Source organism: Gastrolobium bilobum, unplaced genomic scaffold, assembly GCF_033153095.1.
Source record: "Gastrolobium bilobum isolate Gb01-03AN ecotype WA unplaced genomic scaffold, APGP_CSIRO_Gbil_v1 utg12345, whole genome shotgun sequence".
Taxonomy (NCBI): Eukaryota; Viridiplantae; Streptophyta; class Magnoliopsida; order Fabales; family Fabaceae; genus Gastrolobium; species Gastrolobium bilobum.
In genome coordinates, this window is record NW_026898413.1 from 473,890 (window position 1) to 496,531 (window position 22,642).

At 32.6% G+C, this 22,642-nt stretch overlaps 1 protein-coding gene across 2 annotated transcripts; it reads left to right on the plus strand.

The window, feature by feature from the left end:
- Positions 1 to 1,259: 1,259 nt before the first annotated feature.
- On the plus strand, positions 1,260 to 5,961 carry LOC133316024 (calcium-dependent protein kinase 8-like). 2 transcript variants are annotated; one of them, XM_061517716.1, is made up of 8 exons: positions 1,260 to 2,258; positions 2,797 to 2,920; positions 3,029 to 3,172; positions 3,795 to 3,947; positions 4,098 to 4,213; positions 4,376 to 4,547; positions 4,949 to 5,169; positions 5,475 to 5,961. In XM_061517716.1, the coding sequence occupies exons 1-8, from the start codon at positions 1,731 to 1,733 to the stop codon at positions 5,628 to 5,630; spliced, it is 1,614 nt and encodes a 537-aa protein (XP_061373700.1). In that variant the 5' UTR covers positions 1,260 to 1,730; the 3' UTR covers positions 5,631 to 5,961. The 2 variants fall into 2 exon arrangements, with proteins under 2 accessions (XP_061373700.1, XP_061373699.1); XM_061517715.1 differs by having other exon boundaries at positions 4,376 to 4,543; positions 4,939 to 5,169.
- The last annotated feature ends 16,681 nt before the right edge of the window (positions 5,962 to 22,642 follow it).

The following is a 22,642-nucleotide window of genomic DNA, read 5'->3' on the forward strand; positions in this document are numbered from 1 at the left end:
AATTAACACTTTTTTTTGTCATGTCACTTGTCAGAATGAGTTAACATTATTATTAATTCTTAAATGGATGAGTGACTTTCTTCATTTTGACTTATTAAACAGTCACTTTTTTTTTGTAAGCATTAAACAACCGCTTAAATCTTGACAAATTCTGTCAAAAAAAAATAAAATAAAATAAAACTGCATATATTCTTATGAAAATGGCAAGAGTGAGTTGGAATGATGTCTCCACAAATTAACACGCCACATAAAACATAAGACTTAATTAAAGGGAAAAAATTCACTTTTATTAGCTATATACGGAGGTCATAGAGTAAGTCACTTTTTCTTTCCGTTATCAAAATGGTATATTAAACTGTAAAAAATAATTTAAAAAATGTATAAAATTAGGGTAGGAAGTTATCATTTTCTATAACTACAAAAAAATAAGAAGCTTGCGGAAATCAAAACCCTCACGACATTCATAATGAAATGCGGTGCATTGTGTGATCAATTTAAATAGTAGAATGATGGAGGAGTTGTGATTCTATATCAAAATAATAAATTGAGTAAGCCGTTTTTTTTCTTCCAAATTAGATTAAAAATCTTTGTAATAATTTAAATGAACTTTATACAATCAACTTGTTACGATAAATCTGTGATTATAATATATGAAAAATTGCCTATAAAATCATTAATATTTTTTTTCTTATTTACCTTCTAAAATGAATATATTGTCAAACAGCTCGTACATCTTTGTTAATGTCATGTAGTTAAATGGAGGGAGGCGGCATTAATTCACGTTTCCGGGTCTAATTTGGTCTGTGTCGTTGCAACTGGTAATGATACGACATATTACACTACTGATTTAATAATTATGTAACGTTTCTCAACCTACATTAAAACAACATTAAGAAAAAACATGAAAAAAAAAAACTTACAATATTTTCATAGTATTTCATGACGGCATTAAAAATGGTCTCAAAGTATTAATTAATAACGATTTGCGTATTTTCTACAAAAGAAATGAATCTGTGCAATGCTGTATTTCGTTGTTGAATGTTGACTAGCTTTCTTCAAGAATGGCACTACCGAAATTACAGAAGAAAGAAAAGGGTAGTCAATGGAACTTATCAGTCATTCACCTTACACTTATATGATTAGATACAAAAAAAATATATTAAATTTGAAAATCAATCAATCCAAGAACTGTGATCTTTGGACAAACAGCGTCATTGAATTTCCTTTCCTAGAGATAGAAAATAAAAAAAATAAAAAAATAAAATAAAAAATTAACAAGAGAGAGAAAGAAAAGAAAAGAAAGAAAGACGAAGTCTCTGCGAAACAAGTTTGACCTTCTCTCAGCTATCATCCATGAATCAATGATCAATCTCCTTTCGTCCATGGTGTCAAATACGCGCTAAATTCCTCTTTCCCATTCCCCCAAAACCCTTCCCTTAAATCACCCTCTCACTCCTCTTCCCATTTCTCAATTCTCCCTAATTTTTTCTCCTGCTCTAGAATTTCCCCCTTTTTCTTCTGTTTTCGCTGTACCCATTACGAAAAGTCAAGTTTTTTCATTTTCATTTTTCATTTTTCATTTTTTCTTCTATAATTATTACCCTTCTATTTCCCCCACTTTTTTTTTTTGGGAAATCATATACGGATTCAATCAGAAGCTGGATCTGAGAATTCAGAATACCCATCTGAACGAAGCCTCGTAAAAACATAACTTTTTTCAATTTCGATTCATGGGTAATTGCTGCGCAGCCCCTCCTTCGGGTTCTCGCGACGAGACAACAACGAAGAAGAAGAAAGGGAAGAAGGAAAAGGAAAACCCTTTCGCGATCGATTACGGCTTCAACACCACCAACAACGGGAAGGGACCGAAACTCACCGTTTTGAAGGACCCAACGGGGAGCGAGATCGAGGTTCGGTACGAGCTGGGTCGCGAGTTGGGTCGGGGCGAGTTCGGGATAACGTACCTTTGCACGGATAAGGAAACCGGAGAGGAGTTAGCTTGCAAATCGATATCGAAGAAGAAGCTGAGAACCGCAATCGACATCGAAGATGTGAGGAGAGAGGTTGAGATCATGAGGCACTTGCCAAAACACCCTAACATCGTTACTTTAAAGGATACCTATGAAGACGACAATGCCGTTCACCTTGTCATGGAGCTCTGCGAGGGTGGAGAGCTCTTCGATCGCATCGTCGCACGTGGCCACTACACCGAACGCGCCGCCGCCGCCGTCACCAAGACCATCGTTGAAGTCGTCCAGGTTTTCATTTTTGCCCTTTGATCTTTTTTAGTATATGTTTGGGTTTGGATTAATTTGAAACATAACATAAGTTATTTAAATTTAAATATAGTATTATATTTTTTTTGCTTTTATTTATTATTATTATTATTATTATTATTTTCATAACACTAGATGTACAAAATTGGCTAATTACTTGGAGATATACTGATGGAGAAGTACACATGTGGTCTGGGGTTGTTCACCATGATGATTAATGGTGTTTTTACTTTGTTGTTTTGTGATAGAGAGCTGTTATATGAAGCTTACTTATCAATTTTTTTTATTATTTTTTCAAATAAATTATGTTATTTTATGAACAATAAGTGCCTTATGTTGGCTGCGTTAAATGGGAACCTGACTGTTGAAGTTATTATGTTTAGCTATGGGGATTCTTAGCTCTTTATTTGCACTGATTTACTCGAGCATGTTTCATTTTTTTTTGTGGTACAAACAAGGGGCAAAGCCACAGTAAAATAGGGATTTAATCATGATTGTTTTGTGTTTTGTTGTGCTTCAGATGTGCCACAAACATGGTGTTATGCATCGGGATCTTAAGCCTGAGAACTTTTTGTTTGCAAATAAGAAGGAAACAGCAGCTCTGAAGGCTATAGATTTTGGATTGTCAGTGTTCTTTAAACCAGGTAATGCGTTTAGCTAGCAATCAGATCTCTGAATGTTGTTGTTTGATTTTCATCATATTGCTGCTTCCATTTATCTACAGTTGGCTGAAAGTTTGCAATTTTTATCAGGGCAAAGATTTGATGAGATAGTTGGAAGTCCATATTACATGGCTCCTGAGGTATTGAAGCGAAATTATGGCCCAGAAGTAGATATTTGGAGTGCTGGAGTAATTCTATACATCTTACTCTGTGGTGTCCCACCATTTTGGGCAGGTTAGTTTTGTTTTTAAATGATGTTTCTTAGCTTTTCAGTGACTGAGTTCTTAAATGATCCACTTATACGTCACTGTGGAGTTCATGCAACTAATGTACCATAATATATTTATAATAGCAATAGAACTTGTTGGGTAAAAAATAAATGATTATTTTTAATATCATTTGGGTCAAGAAAGAGTGCTTTGTTGTCCATGGCATGGCATCTACCTGGACTAAAACTTTCTTATTGATCAGTGATCTTGGACTCAATTTCATGGTCAATCATGTGAAAATGAGATGCTTAGATGGCTAATTGCATTACTGGCAGTGCCAGCTAGTATTTTGCGATTGTTTATTGGATTGGTAGAGTAATTAAAAAATTCAACCATTTTTTTCCCATTTCTTTTTTGGGCTAAAATATATTCTAGTTAGTTACTATTTCCTGTTCTCGTGTTTCCTTATACCATATTTGCATTTTTATGTTTGATATTAATAGAGGGATGGTTTTGAAAATTTCATTGTTCATGTTTTCCGCCTTCACTTCAGTGCTATTTCTATTTTATCGTTAATTGTTGCTTTTTTCTGTCGGATTAGTTTCATTTTCTAAATATTGTTTCTCTTCCTCTTTTTTAAAATGAAGAAACCGAACAAGGAGTTGCACAAGCAATTATTCGATCTGTTGTCGATTTCAAAAGGGACCCATGGCCAAAAGTTTCTGATAATGCGAAAGACCTTGTGAAGAAGATGCTAGATCCTGACCCGAAGCGGCGGCTTACTGCACAGGAAGTGTTAGGTAACATGCAGTTCATATAGAATGCTTTTGAGGGATGTAGTTGTAGATTCTGTGCAACATTTTCTGCTCAGCAAATTGACATTTTTTTCCTTCAAAATTTGAAAAGAATGTAATGTGAGGATTGTAACATCATTTTTTTACTAAATGCAGATCATCCATGGTTACAAAATGCAAAGAAAGCACCTAATGTTTCATTAGGAGAAACTGTTAAAGCAAGGCTCAAGCAATTTTCTGTAATGAACAAGCTTAAGAAAAGAGCTTTGAGGGTAATATTCTCAACAATATTTGAATAGCCCTTGGGGAATCATCTCTGAAATGTTAATCCATATGACCATTCTAATTCATGAGCCATTCATTTTTTTTAGTGGCTGATATTTCTTCAGGTTTAAGTTGTTGTTGATGTTGATGTTGATATTTCATTTGAACAGGTGATTGCAGAGCATTTGTCAGTAGAAGAAGCTGCTGGAATAAAAGAGGGATTTCAGCTTATGGATACAGGCAACAAAGGCAAGATCAACATTGATGAACTACGAATAGGGTTGCATAAACTAGGCCATCAAATTCCTGATGCAGATCTCCAAATTCTTATGGAAGCTGTGAGTATGCTATTACTATTACCTTTTATCTGGAATCTTTTCTCCACAATCAATAATTAAAAAATAAGTACCTTTTCAAATTTTGGGGTCTCTTCACTTTTTCCCAGTATATTTTCTTTGTAATGAGTCAAACTTGGGTAATTTTACTTAATGCAGCTGTATTAGTCAATTCGCAAACACTAACAGGGTTTTTTAAGTAGGTATGTTTGAACTAATAAATTGCCAGAAACAGGCATTCTTAATCCCCGCAAGTGCCATTTCCTTCTCTTTTGTTAAAAGAAACTTCATAGTAAAAAGTTCTACATGGATGTACCATTTCTGTTAAATTATTGTTTGCATACATGCCCTTAGAAGGTTATCTCTTCAACTTCTAATTTTTGGGGATGATTTTGCAGGGTGATGTAGATAAGGATGGGCACCTAGATTATGGAGAGTTTGTAGCCATTTCTGTTCATCTGAGAAAGATGGGAAATGATGAGCACCTTCGTAAAGCCTTCCAATTTTTTGATGAGAACCAAAGTGGGTATATTGAAATTGAGGAACTGCGTAAAGCCTTGTGTGATGAGGTTGACGAAAACAGTGAAGAAGTTATTAATGCAATTATGCATGATGTGGACACGGATAAGGTCAGTCTATTTTCAATTTATATATCAATTATATTTACTTCCCCCGTTTTCTTCTGGGGTTATACTTTGAAAGGAGATTTTGTCTTGTTTTATTCAACATGCATAGAAATAGGACAGCTTTGTTGCATTCTTAGTTTTGTTCACGTTCCTTTGTGTTATGTTAAACTTATTAGTTTGCACCTATAGGGTGTTACATAGTGATCAAAGGGTTGATTTTAATATATATATTTTTTAAAATTGTTATAGTAATAGATCTACTGTTCTATTTGGAACCACCCTTTGATCTTGCTCCCATGAAATTGCAGGATGGAATGATAAGTTATGAGGAATTTGCTACAATGATGAAGGCTGGCACAGATTGGAGAAAAGCATCTAGGCAGTATTCGCGAGAGAGGTTTAACAGTCTCAGCCTGAAATTGATGAAGGACGGGTCATTGCAATTAAACAATGAAAAACAATGACGGTAGATGACTTAGAAATGCCATATTTTATTTTTGGAAAGGATATCATGGTAAAGAAGTCCTTTTTTCCCCTATAAACCTTTATCTTCATTGTAATTCTTTTATATAATTTTCTTATGTAACATTTCAAGAAACCCCTTTTACGAGTAAGAAAGAAAAAAAAAAAAATAGGATATTGGCCTGAGCAGCAGTGATGTGTATGTGATTTGGAGTATGACTTTTTCTTTTGTTTGTTGAGGTTGTGGTAGGAGACATGAGAGGGATAGGACAAGTATTTATTTGTGGCTGTAAATATTTTAAATTATCATGCTTTATCCGTAATCCGACATCTTTAGGCAAGCTTTGTCTGCATTCTTATTGTCTAAACTGTTGTGCTTAGAGCCCATGAATTATCTCTAAAATTTTATATCTATACGATAAAAGATTAATCATGAAAATCAATAACATCAATTTACTAAGGACATAACAGATATAATTGTGAGAAAAATTACCTGATTGGAAAAAATAAGTGATGATGAATAATAAACTTAATTATTATCGGTGCTGCTAAACAAATGATTTTTAAGTGATTGAACAATTATCCATGCACTTATTATATATAGATTAGGTTTTGTAGTCTATCACTCAATATTTGACACTTAAAAGGTGAGCCTACCTAAAAGATATTACAACATAGAATTTAAGACATTACAAATTTGCACCGTTATCACATATTGATTAATTTTATACTATTATGCATATATATAGTGACTACTTTAGTTTTATTAACACTGAAAATGGATCAGGCCCAAGTCAATCTTATATACGAATAGTTGTTAATTATTAGGATTACAATGAATTTTGATATCATATTAAATTGAAAATGGACTAAGTTAAACTCAATTCTAAAAGTTACTCAAAGAAAATTATCCAAAGAGATATTTTGTCTGTATATCTAGCTGACATTAAATCTTTTCAACTTTTACTACCAAGTCATCCATGCTAAGAAAATATTCATTTGAAAACCCCAATTTTCTGTTCACTCGTTTATCCCACGGATATGAATATAGATGGTGTTATACATTATCAAAATAATCCAAACAGCATGTTTGAATAATTGTGCATGACAAGTGACTTGCTAATGTGAATTATTAAGATTTCAGAATCTATTGAACTACTGGGTCACAGTCAATATTCAATCATTGAGTCATTTTGTCTCATAGAATGAATGCAGGTATATGATTTCCCAAATTGGGAAAAGAAAATAGAACAAAATAATATAATGGCTGACATTCGTCAAAAGCCAAATGGTATTACCATTAGAAACGGCAACCTCCCAATAATGCAAGCAGACTTAGAGAATGTAAAAGGCCAGCATAAGAGTTCATGACATATTCTATTGTCGCTCAATTTTTTCTCCAATTAACGTTCTTGTTCTTCTACTAATAAAATTTAAGGGAAAAGTATTTCTCCGGGATAAAGTTATCTTCAGTAAGCTCAAAACGATGTCGTTTTGAATTATAAGATTAAAAAATTATAATGATAAAGACTAATATAACCATGTAATATATTATAATTAGAAAAATACTTTAATTTCCGTCCTAAAACGATGTCGTTTTGAGCTCACCGGAGATAACTTATCTCTATTTAGTGGAGAAATCCTTTACCCTAAAATAAAAGTATGATAAATAATCTGTTTGCAATGTTAAGGAACGCAGCATGAATTGATATATAAATTTTCACATATGCATATGCGTAACTATCCTTTGCTGATCTTGTTTCATAAGACACCGCCTAAGATCTTATGTCCATTTTCAAGTATAGTGATTATTCATATGGGATCCGGTTCATCATCTATGCCATCCATCATTTTAATATATGGTGATCTGATTCATCTATTCCATTGTTTGGTGGTCATTCCAGATATAAATCGATACAATGTTGGACATGTGAAATGGTTAATACTAATATATCTTTCACTTTTTCGGGTTGTACTCTTTTACTTTCAACATTGATGTTTGTTATACAAACACGAAATGAAATAATGTTCATCATTCTTAATTACTTCGTATTCGCGAAGGTAGAACAATTTTTTTTGAAGATGAAATGTAAATAGTAGCCTGCCTCTATTTTCAACTGTTTTGTGTTTAATTTGGCGTAAAACAATTCGTAAACGGTAGAGCATGATTATCAGGAAGAGCAAACACTTGTGGTTACAAGTGGGGTAGCACAGGAAATTTTATATCCTGTTATCCTGTGTTTAGGGGGATTATGTAGTTTAGTGAAATATTGATTTCTAAGTTCTAATATAGCTTTATGATCTAATCATCCTCATATATAACAAAAACAATTAGATCAAATGCAAAAAAATTAAGTTATAAATATCTTCCGCTATTGCTTTTCTTTAGTTGTTCTGAAGATGGATTGAAGTTGTTCGTGGGTTCTTTGTGAGTTTTCCAAATTCTAGCTCTTAGTTATAAATGCTGTATAACATTAATCCAAGAGGGAGTTCAAGGACCCCAAAAGATCGAATTCACACTATATATAGACTTTTACCATCAAGGTGTTAGTTATTAGTGACGTGCACAAAATCTGAGTTGGTCAGATTTTATTGACCGTTGTGAATAGTTGTTGTTGAAAAAGTGTGGAAGTGGTTGCTGAAAATCAGTGGAGTGGTTAGACACTCACTGTTGCTGAAAAATCAGTGGACCACATCTTTGACTTATTTAAGGCACACTAACATTCTCCCACTTGGTCTATATATCTCGTTATATACAAAAGTGAAAAACAAAATACATAAATCATGGCGATAAGTCTTTTAATATATGCTAGTATTATCTTCCATGTATTATATTGCATTGTATTTCTCAAGCCCATAACTTAATGAATAAACCCAATGTTTATTCTAAATCCAAACTTTATTGATGTTTCTAAACTGAATGAAAAACATCACAAATAGAGTTTCATAGTATTATTCTTAGGGTGTGCATGATAACCTTCACATAATCAGTTTTTTTTTTTTTTTTCAATTTTTGTTCCTGGGAAAAGAAATGAATAGAAATAGTGTTTGAAAAAATCAATTTATTTTTTTTGTTTCTGAGAATGAACCGGTTCAATTTCTATACAGGGGAACAGAAAAAAGAATCAATATATTTTTTTTTTTGCTTTTTCTTTCTCAGACACAAAATAAACACTTGTCTTTCTCAATCACTCTCCACCACTATCATCATTACCACCACCACCATCATCCTGACACGACCACTGTCACCACCACCACCACCATCACTGTCACCAACCACCACTACCATCGCTGCAGCCACTGCTATCACCACCAACATCATCGTCGTAGCCATTGTTGTCGCCACCGCCACCATCTCCACTACCGTCACCAACCACCACCATCATTGCCCCAGCCACTGCCGTCACCACCATCATCACGCCACCACTTCCACTCCATAATTACTGCCATCGCCACCATCACCACCGTCACTGTTAAAGTATAATATAATTCATTAAAGAGGCTCTCACCTAACAGCTTAAGCTTTTGAGTTGAATTGGTTCTTTACATGGTATCAGAGCCTCGTGTCCCGATTTCAATCCTTTCCGCCCCCCACTTTCTCTTGTGGAATTTTCTTAGCCCAGGTAGGCTAGGCCTACAACATCATCCACCCTTTAAGCTCAATGGGCTCTTGTGTGAAGGGGCGTGTTAAAGTATAATATAAGCCATTAAAGAGGCTCTCACCTAACAATTTAAGCTTTTAGGTTGAATTAGTTCTGTATAGTCATCAACCACCACCATCTTCACCGCAGCCACTGCTGTCACCACCACCACCATGTCATCACCATCACCACGCCACCATATTGTTCAATTGGTTGAGCAACAATTTCTTCTTGTTCCTCATGAATAACTTGATCTACTAACTTATCAACAAGTTGTAAATCTTGTAAGACTAGTTGTACAAGGTTGAGCTAGAGGGGTATTGTGAACAACAACCAATGTCCAACTTGAAGTGGACGGTCGAGCAACTAAATGAAATTTCTCAGAAACAAAGTTTCTGGATTGATCGCTTCCACTAATCAAGTCATTCTTAAGAAATTTGGTATTTCTTGATTCCACAATCCTAGTACTGTGAGATAGACAGTAAAATCTGTATCCCTTAGACCTTTCAGCATATCCAATGAAATAGCCATCAATGGTCCTTGGGTCAAGTTTTTTTCTTTGGGGTTGTAGATTTTGACTTCAGACGGGCATCCTCAAACATGTACATGTTGCAAACTTGGTTTTCAACCTTTAAATAACTCAAATGGTGTCTTTAAGATAGCCTTAGTTGGAACTCGGTTTAATATGTACACAGCCATCTTAAGTGCTTCAATCTACAAGGACATAGAAAGCTTGGAGCTACTAAGCATACTTCACACAATATCCTTTAATGTTCGGTTTATTCTTTATGCTACACCGTTCTAATATGGAGAACCAAGCATAGTGTATTGGGCAACTATCCCATGCTTTTCAAGAAACTTTGCAAATGGACCATGTGCTTGTCCATCTTCAGTGTATTTACTATAGTATTGTCCACCTCTATCTAATCTCAGAATCTTAATTTGCTTATCACATTGTTTCTCTACTTCCAATTTAAATACCTTGAAGGCATCTAATGCTTTTTATTTACTACATATGTAGAGATACATGTATCGCGAATAAGAGATGAAGTATTTCTGACCATATGCGTTCATGTCTCAACAACAAATATTAGTATATATTATTTCTAATAATTTGATACTCCTCTTGGCATACTTTTTGAACTTGTTTGTTTGTTTTCCCTTAATGCAATCTACACAAGTTTCAAAATCACCAAAATCTAAAGTATTGAGTGCTCCATCATTTACTAATCTCTTAATTCTTTGAAGGGAGATATGTCCCAATCTCTGATGCCACAACATAGAGGATTCATCATTCATAACACATCGTTTCATGCCAACATGCATAACATCGTAAGTGGTGTAACTTTGCAAATTAATATAGAAAAGACCGTCAGATAATGTATCATTCCTAACAAACTTAGATTTATAAAACAAACTGAAAGGTGTCTTATAAAATGAAAAGGAATAAGCAAAAGGTACAAGTCTCGAAATTGAAATTAAGTCTTAAGAAAAATAAGGAACATAAAAAGTCTTTTCCAAATTCAAAACAAAACCATTATTTGAAATCAAATTGCAAGTCCCAATGGCCTCCATAGGTGTACTCATCTTACATCCTGAATAGATGCATTGGTCATACTTCCCACTGGCTTCCTTAGGTTTTCCATACTTTACAAGGTATTCGAAACATGATTGTAAAACTAGAATCAATCCACCATGTGCTTTGATTAATATTAATTATATTAGATTCATAATAAACTAAAGAGACAAATATACTTTCCTTTTGAAACCATAGCCTGAATTTAGAACAATCTTTCTTTATCTGACCTTTATTTTTATAGAAGAAACACCTGAATTCTTTCTTAGTTCCAGCTTGGGGTGGTATTTTACCATATCCCTTATTCTTATAGCCTTTCTTATTATCCTTCTTTTCAGTCGTAATTAGTGAATTCTCTCTTTGTTCCAACTGCAACCTCCTCTCCACCTAAACACACATGGTCATGAGTTTATTGATTAATCATTTATCTTTATGTGTGTTGTAGGAGATTTTAAAGGGACCATATATTGCTGGAAGAGTATTCAAAATAAAATGGACAAGAAAAGAGTCCAATATATCCACCTTTAGAGTTTTCAACTGAGCTGCATTGTGCCTTATCTGCATGATGTGCCTCATAGTAGTCAGCTTTATGTAAGAAAGTTTCGTTATTATGGTACCGGCTACTGCCTTCCCTAAAGTTTCAAATTGTTCATCAATGGACTTCAGGAGCACTCTCACATTATCATACTTTTTCACTGAACCTCTAGTACTAGTTGATATCTTTATTTTAATGAACATCACATAGAGTCAGTTGGATCTTTACAATTTTTCATACAGATCCACCTCCTCTTGCTTACTGTCCTCCATAATTGCTGGTGGTTCAGCTTTCCTGATAGCTTAATTAATGTCCATATACCGAATGTCAATAGAATTTTTTCCTTCCATATAGGGTAATTATCCCCTTTTAATTATGAAACATCAATCGAATTTATAGGTAGTATAGCTACAAAATATTCAACATATATGCTTATCATTAAAATTTGAGGCAAAAATAATAATATGTCATGCTTTACCAATGTAAATCATGCTCAAACAATTATGAATTTAGCAATATAGAAATTTCCTATAGGCTAAAATTTTAATTCAATTAAATTCCTATAAACATCATGATAAAACTATCAAATTATATTTCTTGATCCCCGTGGGCAAATATAAATATAATTTAATATTTTATCCTAATTAATCATACAAAATTATAATAGAAATTCCTGGGGGATGATATCTATTATATTATATATTATTAATTACAATTAATATCTTCTACCTTATGTAATGTAGAGGCTCTCAATATATAATATAAATAATTAAAGTTGTTGTGGTTAAGCTTTAATTAATTAATTATATAGATCACTAAATATTCTTTATTATAATATTGTACTAAACCATAAGCTATAATATTAAGTAATTAACCATTCACATTAACCATCTTAATATTACATGTATAGAGTGACATGAATTAATATATGTAATGTCAGAATAATAATAATTCAACATATATCTACAAAATATTCAATCGAATTTATAGGTAGTATAGCTACAAAATATTCAACATATATGCTTATCATTAAAATTTGAGGCAAAAATAATAATATGTCATGCTTTACCAATGTAAACCATGCTCAAACAATTATGAATTTAGCAATATAGAATTTTCCTATAGGCTAAAATTTTAATTCAATTAAATTTCTATAAACATCATGATAAAACTATCAAATTATATTTCTTGATCCCCGTGGGCAAATATAAATATAATTTAATATTTTATCCTAATTAATCATACAAAATTATAATAGAAATTCCTGGGGGATGATATCTATTATATTATATATTATTAATTACAATTAATATCTTCTACCTTATGTAATGTAGAGGCTCTCAATATATAATATAAATAATTAAAGTTGTTGTGGTTAAGCTTTAATTAATTAATTATATAGATCACTAAATATTCTTTATTATAATATTGTACTAAACCATAAGCTATAATATTAAGTAATTAACCATTCACATTAACCATCTTAATATTACATGTATAGAGTGACATAAATTAATATATGTAATGTCAGAATAATAATAATTCAACATATATCTACAAAATATTCAATCGAATTTATAGGTAGTATAGCTACAAAATATTCAACATATATGCTTATCATTAAAATTTGAGGCAAAAATAATAATATGTCATGCTTTACCAATGTAAACCATGCTCAAACAATTATGAATTTAGCAATATAGAATTTTCTTATAGGCTAAAATTTTAATTCAATTAAATTTCTATAAACATCATGATAAAACTATCAAATTATATTTCTTGATCCCCGTGGGCAAATATAAATATAATTTAATATTTTATCCTAATTAATCATACAAAATTATAATAGAAATTCCTGGGGGATGATATCTATTATATTATATATTATTAATTACAATTAATATCTTCTACCTTATGTAATATAGAGGCTCTCAATATATAATATAAATAATTAAAGTTGTTGTGGTTAAGCTTTAATTAATTAATTATATAGATCACTAAATATTCTTTATTATAATATTGCACTAAACCATAAGCTATAATATTAAGTAATTAACCATTCACATTAACCATCTTAATATTACATGTATAGAGTGACATGAATTAATATATGTAATGTCAGAATAATAATAATTCATGTAAATATATATTATAAAATTATCATTAGTTCAGTTGGCAAAATGCAACCTAGTTATATAGGTGGTTATAAGTTTAATTCTCATCTCATGCAATTTTTTAATTGGGTAATATTACTCTCATGTAACATGAGAGTAGTTCTCTCATGTTACAGAGAGAATCCAAGTAGGGCCCGCTATTTAAAAAAAAAAAATGCACGATTTTCGAAGTGAGAGAAAAAGAGATAACTACCTCATGTAAAATGAGAGTAGTATTTCCCTTTTTAATTTATATGATTGTCAACAAAAGTCTAATAACAAAATTCTAAAATGACCCAATCACAAGTCCAATCAACGTTAAATTATCAATAACATTGCTAAACTTGATTTACAATAACAATAACGCAACAAAATTCAAAAGTTATTTTTTCAAACCATGAACAATAACATTATTAGATATTTTAAACCATGAACAATAATGTTATCAAAAATTTCAAACTATGAACAGTATTATTGTCAGAATTTCAAAATGTGCATGTTTCACGAAACAATTCACCAAAAACATACTTTCACTAAAACCAAAATATGAAATGCAATAGTAAGAATAGTAAAACCAAAATGTTAGTAAACCACCTTCCACGAAAACCAAGATGGTGAAACAAAAACCAAAAGATTCATGCATAGTAACAAAAGATGTACAATAATGCACCAATAAAAGTGTCATAAGTCCAACTTTTTTAACCTTCAGCCGGGTTGCTCCAATTCGGTTTCGACATAGTATAAAAACCCAATTGTTTTTGGTCATTTTTGCTTAAAATTTCATGACTTTTGTCTAGAAATGTTAGAAATCTTTATTCTTTATAATTTCTAACTCTACTTTCAATTTCAAGGCAGTAAATATTAATTTGAAAAATCAAATTAATTGAGGCACGACATGACACTCAAACACAAGGCAGATGAAAAGAGGGCTCTGATACCAAATGCAAGTTTTGTTAGGTTGTTGGTGTGATGAGTCCCGCAGTGATTTGTAATGGGCTAAGTCAAGTGTATATAAGTGGAAGGACCTATTAATCCAATGCCTTAAGATTTTGGGTTAATATGTGGTGTTAGACGCACTTGATATGGTGGTATAGACTTAACCCATTGGTGGTGGTCTCCCGCCACGGGCTTCTCCGGAACCCGCCTGACAACGGTATTAGAACCGGTTTGGACTCGGGCTAGCCAGGCTTTTTGCTAGGAGGCAAGTTGAGTACTTTGGCCCTGGGATACCTGGTTGAGAGGAAACATATCAATGTTGGGTTTCACACTTGAGGGGAGGATTGTTAGGTTGTTTAAGTGTGATAAGTCTCATATTAGTTGGTAATGGACTAAGTTAAGTGTATACAAGGGGGATGACCTATTAACCCAATGCCTTAAGGTTTTGGGTTAAGATGTGGTGTCAGACCCACTTGATATGATGATATAGACTTAGCCCATTGGTGGGAGGACCTATTAACTTAATGGGCTAAAACTATAGTAACCATATCAACTGGGTCCGACACCATGTCTCAACCAAAAATCTTAAGACATTATGTTCATGGGTCCTTCCACTTATATACATTTCACTTAACCCATTACCAACCAATGAAAGACTCATCTCACTTGAATATCTCAACAATCTCCCCCTCAAGTACGAAATCCACCATTGGTATACTCCCTCTCAACCGAGTACCTAGGCCTAAAGTACTTAACCTACCTCCTACCCAAACACCTGGCTAGCCCGAACCCATCCCGACTCTTATACCATTGTCAGACGAGTCCAAGGGGAAACACGTGGCGAGAAACCACCACCAATGGGTTAAGTTAGACCACCATATCAAGTGGGTCTGACACCACATCTCAACCTAAAATCTTAAGTCATTAGGTTCATGAGTCCGTCCACTTATATACATTTCATTTAGCCCATTACCAACCAATGTAGGACTCATCACACTTGAATATCTCAACATTTTCCCCTAAGTGTGAAACCCAACATTGGTATGCTACTCCTCAACCGAGTACCTAGGGCCAAAGTACTCAACCCGCCTCCTATCCAAACACCTGGATAACTCAAGCCTAACCCGGCTTTGATACCGCTGTCAGGTGAGTCCAGGGGTAGCCCATGGTGGGCGATCACCACTAATAGGCTAAGCTAGACCACCATATAAAATGGGTCTGACACCACATCTCAACTCAAAACCTTAAGACATTGGATTCATGGGTCCATCTACTTATATACATTCATTTAGCCTATTACCAACCAATATAAGACTCATCACACTTGAATATCTCAACATTCTCCCCCACAATGGTGAAATCCAACATTGATATGCTACTCTTCAACCGAGTACCCCAAGGCCAAAGTACTCAACTTGCCTCCTAGCCAATCACCAGGCTAGCTCGAGCCCAATGCGACTCTGATACTAAACGTGTCAGTCTTTCTTCCCTTTTCTCTTTTCTGTTTTATCAATTTGTGATTGTCGATTTCCAATAAGTTCTAACATAACTTTATGATCTAATCATGCTCCTATATAACAAAAATAATTAGATCAAATGCAGAAAAATTAAGTCATAAATACCTCCCCCCATTGCTTTCGTTTGGTTGCTTTGAAGAAAGGTTGAAGTTGTTTGTGAGTCTTTTAAACTCTAGCTCTCAGACATATATAATGCATAATATTAATCCAAGAGTGAGTTCACGAACCTCAAAAACTGAAGTCACACCAATAGACCCTCACCATCAAAGTGACAGTTAATAGTGATGTGCACACATTTGGGCTGGTGGGATTTTTTTTATCGTTATGCATAGTTGTTGTTAAAAAAGTATGAAAATGGTTGGAGTGATTGCTAAAAATCAGTGGAGTAGTTGAGCACTCACTCTTACTGAAAAATCAGTGGACCACATCTTTGACTTATTCAAGTCACATTAACATGATTTCTTAACATTATCATAACTTTGAAATTTTAAAGACATAGGCCATGACTTGGTGATAAGTACCAATTGAGCTAGAAGCTCGTTTGTTGGCCAAATCATATTTATTAATTCCTATTTGTCCTCGTCCTAAATTTATCACATGGAACCACATAAAAACTTAGCTATAAACATTAATTTCCCTCAGATGATTTGTACATTCAATTATCAAAGTTTAAGATCCATGTTGGTTTGCCACTTGTTATTTTGTGCATCAAACATCTTCCTAGTTCTAGTCTTATATGCAATGCACCTTAATCTATCCTATGATGAATGACTATTCTGCCCCAGATCGTAACTTCATATGTATGATTATGGACTCTAATGACTGAACAATTAGCGAAAACCGATCAAGGTCACTCAAATAATTAATTAGGGCTAACTTGTCTCTAAGCGATTGAATATTTTAATTTTTACCTATTCTAAAAATAGTGTTTGTACAATCTAAGCAATTTCTCTAGATTCTCTTTCTGGCTATGGCTAACGCTAACTTCACCGTCAAAATTTTATGGTCTAACTTTACAGGTTTGCTAGAAGGAAATTTTTTAAAATATTAAGAAAGTGAGATTGATAATTCGATTTATTCACATTTAGTATGAGGATTGTAATTTTTTTTTTAGAAAAGTCAGATTCTCAATATTCATGTTTATATAAAAAAAAAAAATCTATCTTAAAATACCACCAAATGAGTGGTATTTTGAGAATCTCATATGATAAGAATATTTGATTATTTTTTTGAGATATAATTAATCTCAAAATCATATTTCCAATAATATTTTATAATTAACCAAATATAACATCAAGAAAATTAACTCAACATTCTAATAAATATTTTGACTTACCAAATAATTTTTTCATAACATTATCAAGAAACTCACATTTCTACCATATTTTTGATAATTATAATTTTCGGATAAAAAACCAAACACTCTAAACTCTAATAATTGAGTTTGACTGCATACTGTTTAATAAATTTGCTATTCATTGTCGATTGTACAACTGTCAGCCATGGGTGGATCAATCAAAAGGCACTCCGCACCCTTGCAAAACATTCCCACACCCCCCAAACTTCCTAATCTAATGGAAGGGGAAAAAGTTACACGTATTAGTACTGAAAATGATGGTATGGATACTTAAATTGCGGACTTAATCATCATTCACTGCACAAGCAAAAGTCATAGTAGCCAAAAAGGAACTATGTCAACTCGAAAAAAGAAAAAAATTGGTGCCACGTACCAGCAATCATGCATGTGAAATTGAGGAAAGAATAGACTATTATTGATTATGATTTGGATCCCCTCCATCTCTCTGTCAATACTTGGAATAATCATCAATAATTGCAACTGATAGGCACATCAATATATTTGCGGCCTAATCAAATTTGAATATGATATGTAGGTATCACTTACGGTCACGTAAATTGGTATTCTGTAATTTTGTCATTTGTGGATAATGAAAGCACACATATGAACATTCTCGTGCCTTCGAACCATATGAAGAATTATTTACGAGATTAAAAAATGTAAATGTTATAAGTCTCTCCTAATATGAGAACATTAGTAAAGTTTAGTACCTTTTATATTTTTTTTTTTTTTTTTTTGGTTTTATAATTTTTATTTATAAGAAGCCATGTAAATTTTGAAAGAGAAAAAAAAGCGAATAGAAGTACAAATGAGCCTTATAACGATCAACCTTATTATAATAAAAATATGCTAGGTGTTATCAGGACGTGTTATTTTAACTCATTCGTTTCTTATTCTTTTAAGATGAAATATCTTTTTTGGTCCCTAACAAAAAATACGGTCCCCACTTTAGTTTCTCATAAAAAAAAATTAGTCAGTTGGTTTCTAACAAATTTAAAGTGGACCCATTTAGTTGAAATCGTAGTCTCTCATAATTTCAAAAAGATCCATATTAGTCTCTCAAAAAGACTAAAATAGATCTACTTTAAATTTATAAAAGACCAACTGACTAATTTTTTTTTATAAAAAATTAAAGTGAAAATCGTATTTTTTTTTGGTTAGAAATTGAAAAGAGTATTTACTCTTCTTTTAAACGAACCTTTGTTTAAGTAGTCATTGAATGTGGGATAGCTGGTAATAGTCAGAGGTCTCCATCAGTATCAATTGTTGCATAAGAAAGTAACGAGCGTCACAAGTCGACGTGACACTCTGACAGATGCTGACTAGATTCAGTGACGTGGCTGAATTTTCCACCAACTTGGAGTTTATGGACGTGTGCTGCTTTCGAACTTAATTTATCTACGAAACTGATACATAATATAATCGCTGTATACCAAACCAATTGCTGATTTTGATTTTCATACATCAATTATTGGCCACATGAGAGATTCTAAAAGTATGGGGAACATCGTCTCATATATATGTGATTTATGAAAGGATTTTAATAATTTATAAACAAATCAACAGTCATAAGTGATGAAAACAAAACTGTTAAATTATATTGGGGAAAAAATATAACCATTAATTTATCTATAAATGATTAAAATTCTCTCATGATTTGTTTACATAATTAAGATGCTTACATTAATATTTTGAATCCATTAAAACATATATGAGTATGATTGTGTCACTTACCTAATACCTGCGATATAACATAGAACATTACTCTATCTTATAATTAGGTTGAAGGTCCCATACTTGCTGAAGATCTTTTTTAGAATATTATCAACAGAGTTGTGTTGAGATATATAGTCCCACATTAATTGGATGTGGCTTTTATAAGGCCTTGGACACTCCCACTCCTTGAGCTAGCTTTTGGGATGGTGTATCCCAAGGTTCTTTACATGGTATCAGAGCCTCACCATCCCCCGCTTTAAAAAGGTGGAATTAAAATAAAAAAAGAAGCACAAAAAGGTAAACCAAAAATGGGCCTGTGCAATTTTCATGCTTCTAGCCCAAAGGGCTCTTGCGTGAGAGGGCGTGTTGAGATATATAGTCCCACATTGATTAGATGGACAACTAATATGGAGTTTATAAGACCTTGGGTACTCCACTCTTTGAGCTAGCTTTTGGGGGTGGTGTATCCCAAGGTTCTTTACATGGGCGTGTTGAGATATAAAGTCCCACATTGATTGGATGAGCAACTAATATGGCCTTTATAAGGCCTTGGGCACTCTCACCCCTTGAGCTAGCTTTTGGGGTGGTGTATCCCAAGGTTCTTTACATGGTATCAGAGCCTCATCGTCCCCCGCTTTAAAAAGTGGAATTAAAATAAAAAAAAAAGCATAAAAAGGTAAACAAAAAATGAGCCTGTGCAATTTCCACGCTTCTAGCCTAAAGGGCTCTTGCGTGAGGGGGCGTGTTGAGATATATAGTCCCACATTGATTGGATGTGGCCTTATAAGGTCTTGGACATTCTCACTCCTTGAGCTAGCTTTTGAGGTGATGTATCCCAAGATTCTTTACAAGTTGATTATTATTATGGTTTTATGCGTCTGTTTTGACAAGTTGATTATTATATCCATTTTTAGATATTAGGTTATTTAATATTCGATCTGGATGAGTCAAGTACTTAAGTAGATTAATTGGGTATGATATATCTATATAACTTGAGTTAGGAATCTTTGTTGTTTGATAATTTATAATCATATTGTAAATTTTAATTGAAAATTTATCTTGATCACGAAATGGAAAAAATTTAATATACAACTGTTGCACTGAATACGGTTGTACTGAAAATGAAATGACCTTCTTTCACTCTAATTTTTCATTTGAACAAAATTTCCATACAGTCCTGGCTCCTGAGCTATAGATATTGGGTCACATAATTATTCTCTAAAACGATTTGGCCTGCAAGTAATTTTCCTTTATCATTTGGTGACTTTATAGTAAAATGAGATGGAATCTCATTTTGGTACAGGAGAAATATGATTTTTATTTGTCCGAGAATCTCAATTTTCAAAAATATGATTTTTACGTTCAATTTACGATAATATCTGAGAATTTAAAATTTAGAAAAATTCAGTTTCCCGGGAATCCCTCAAAATCCCGCGTATCAAAAGCCCCCTTAATATATATGGCCTCTCCTTGCACATATTACAAATTAAAAAAAAAAACCCCATAAATATGTAGGAAAACAGATGCTGTTGTTGCCTATTAATTTAATATTGATGTGGTTTTAAATAAAATAAAAAATAACTTACCGCATTTAATTAACTTTAATAAAGGATGAAAAATTGGATCTCTTTTAAGGGACCATTATCATATTGTCTTTTAAAATTACTTTATAAAACCAGGATATAAATTATAAAGTATCTCACATTTACAAGACTATAATTCCTATAAATCTATAATTTTATTACTTAATTTGTAATATTTAATATATAATTTATAATTCTAAAGAAATAAAACGATTATTTTCTTAAAAAAATGGACTCTTTTTTTATTAACCATTAAACTAATTCTAACAACAAACACATGGCAATGATTCTCCCACTAAATTATTTTACCCCGAAAATCAATGATGATGTGTGCAATATGATCATATTGTTTGTTGCTTTGTGTCTAATAATTTGCCACAATATGATCATATTCCCTGCTCCACCCTTTGCTTTTTTTTCTCCCTCTCTATCTCTTCTTCTCTCTCCACCTTATTCTTCTTTCTTGAGGGACCACGAGAGGCCGAGAGCTCTGAATAATGAATATTATCTCCATGTTGTCATCGTATACGAATATTTTGGGGCTTCAATCCCAAATAACAAAAAGCTAATAGGATTGATCTCAGGAGTTTGAATAATTTATATGTTGATATTGACATATTCGTGTCGTCGTGTTAATCAGTTTTTACAGCTTTTAGTAACTGTATTAACTATTTCCAATCCGAAATAAATTTTTGGACTATTATATATTTTCCCAACAGTTCGTAGACCCTGTTGCGTCTCTGCTGTTACTGCAAGTTCCCAACATGTCTTTTTAAAGAAATAGTTTTAAGTAGGGTGCTAAACAAACCAGGAGCCTTTGACTCGACTCGTAAATGTCTGAGCTTACATGTCTAAATTTGGTTGTTAGCACCAGGCTTGGAGTTGTATAAAAGCTCGTTTAATAAAAGGCTTTAGGTTTTAATTCAAAAGCTCGGCCTTAAAGCCTCTCAGGCTGGTCTAGTATATTATTTTTTATTTATATTTTATATTTTTTATACTACTTGTAATAGCCTTCTTTTTCCTCTCAATTCATTTCATCTCATTTTATTGGTTAAAATGACTTTTTGAATGATTTTGTTCTATATTATGTTGTTTGGATATAGATTGAATTTATGAATATTTATGAAATTACTAATGTTGCTGTCTTGTTGATTGTATATTCTCTTTGGATAAATTTTTGTTTTCTTATTTTTTTTAACAGGCTAAACCGGGCTTTTATTTTTTGTAAGTAAGTCAGGCCACTGGCCGACAATTATATTTATAACAGGTAATAAGCTTAGTCAGACTGACACATTTAAACACAGGTTTAACCTTTTAAGACCAAAGTTCGACTCGACTCGACCCATTAACCCCCTAATTTTGAGGTAAGCTTACCCAATTGTTTTGCGTGCCATTTCCTTCGTCCATGGCTGTGCAAAAGATTACGCTGTCATCAATTTTATATCTTGTGAAGGGGCATCAAGGAGTAATTTTTTAATATTTGGGTACCATGATTATTGGAAATATGGTTGAAAAAAAAAGTTACCAGAAATAATACAAAAAAATGTTTAGTAGGCTAAAATATTATAAAAAAGTGTTTAGTAGACTTTATAGTAAAATGAGATGGAAAGCATCTTAATATATATGGCCTCTCCTTGCACATATTACAAATTAAAAAAAAAAACCCCATAAATATGTAGGAAAACAGATGCTGTTGTTGCCTATTAATTTAATATTGATGTGGTTTTAAATAAAATAAAAAATAACTTACCGCATTTAATAAAAAATAAAATAAAAAAAAAAGGTTACGAGGAATAATATAAAAAGTGTTTGGTAGGCTAAAATATTATAAAGAATATTTATTAATTTTACTGAATGAGTGTTTGGTTGATGTTAAAATATTACCGGAAAAATAGACAATTTTTACGAAAGTACCCTCCCTCATAAATAGATAACTTTGAAACATGTAGAAACAAAAATCATAAACCACGATGGAAAGCTGGTTACCGATTTGTGTAACA

Coding starts and splice junctions, on each gene's coding strand:
- LOC133316024 (XM_061517715.1), top strand. CDS start 1,731: ATGGGTAATTGCTGCGCAGCCCCTCCTTCGGGTTCTCGCGACGAGACA. Junction 2,921..3,028: donor GTCAGTGTTCTTTAAACCAG/GTAATGCGTTTA, acceptor AATTTTTATCAG/GGCAAAGATTTGATGAGATA. Junction 4,214..4,375: donor TTAAGAAAAGAGCTTTGAGG/GTAATATTCTCA, acceptor TCATTTGAACAG/GTGATTGCAGAGCATTTGTC.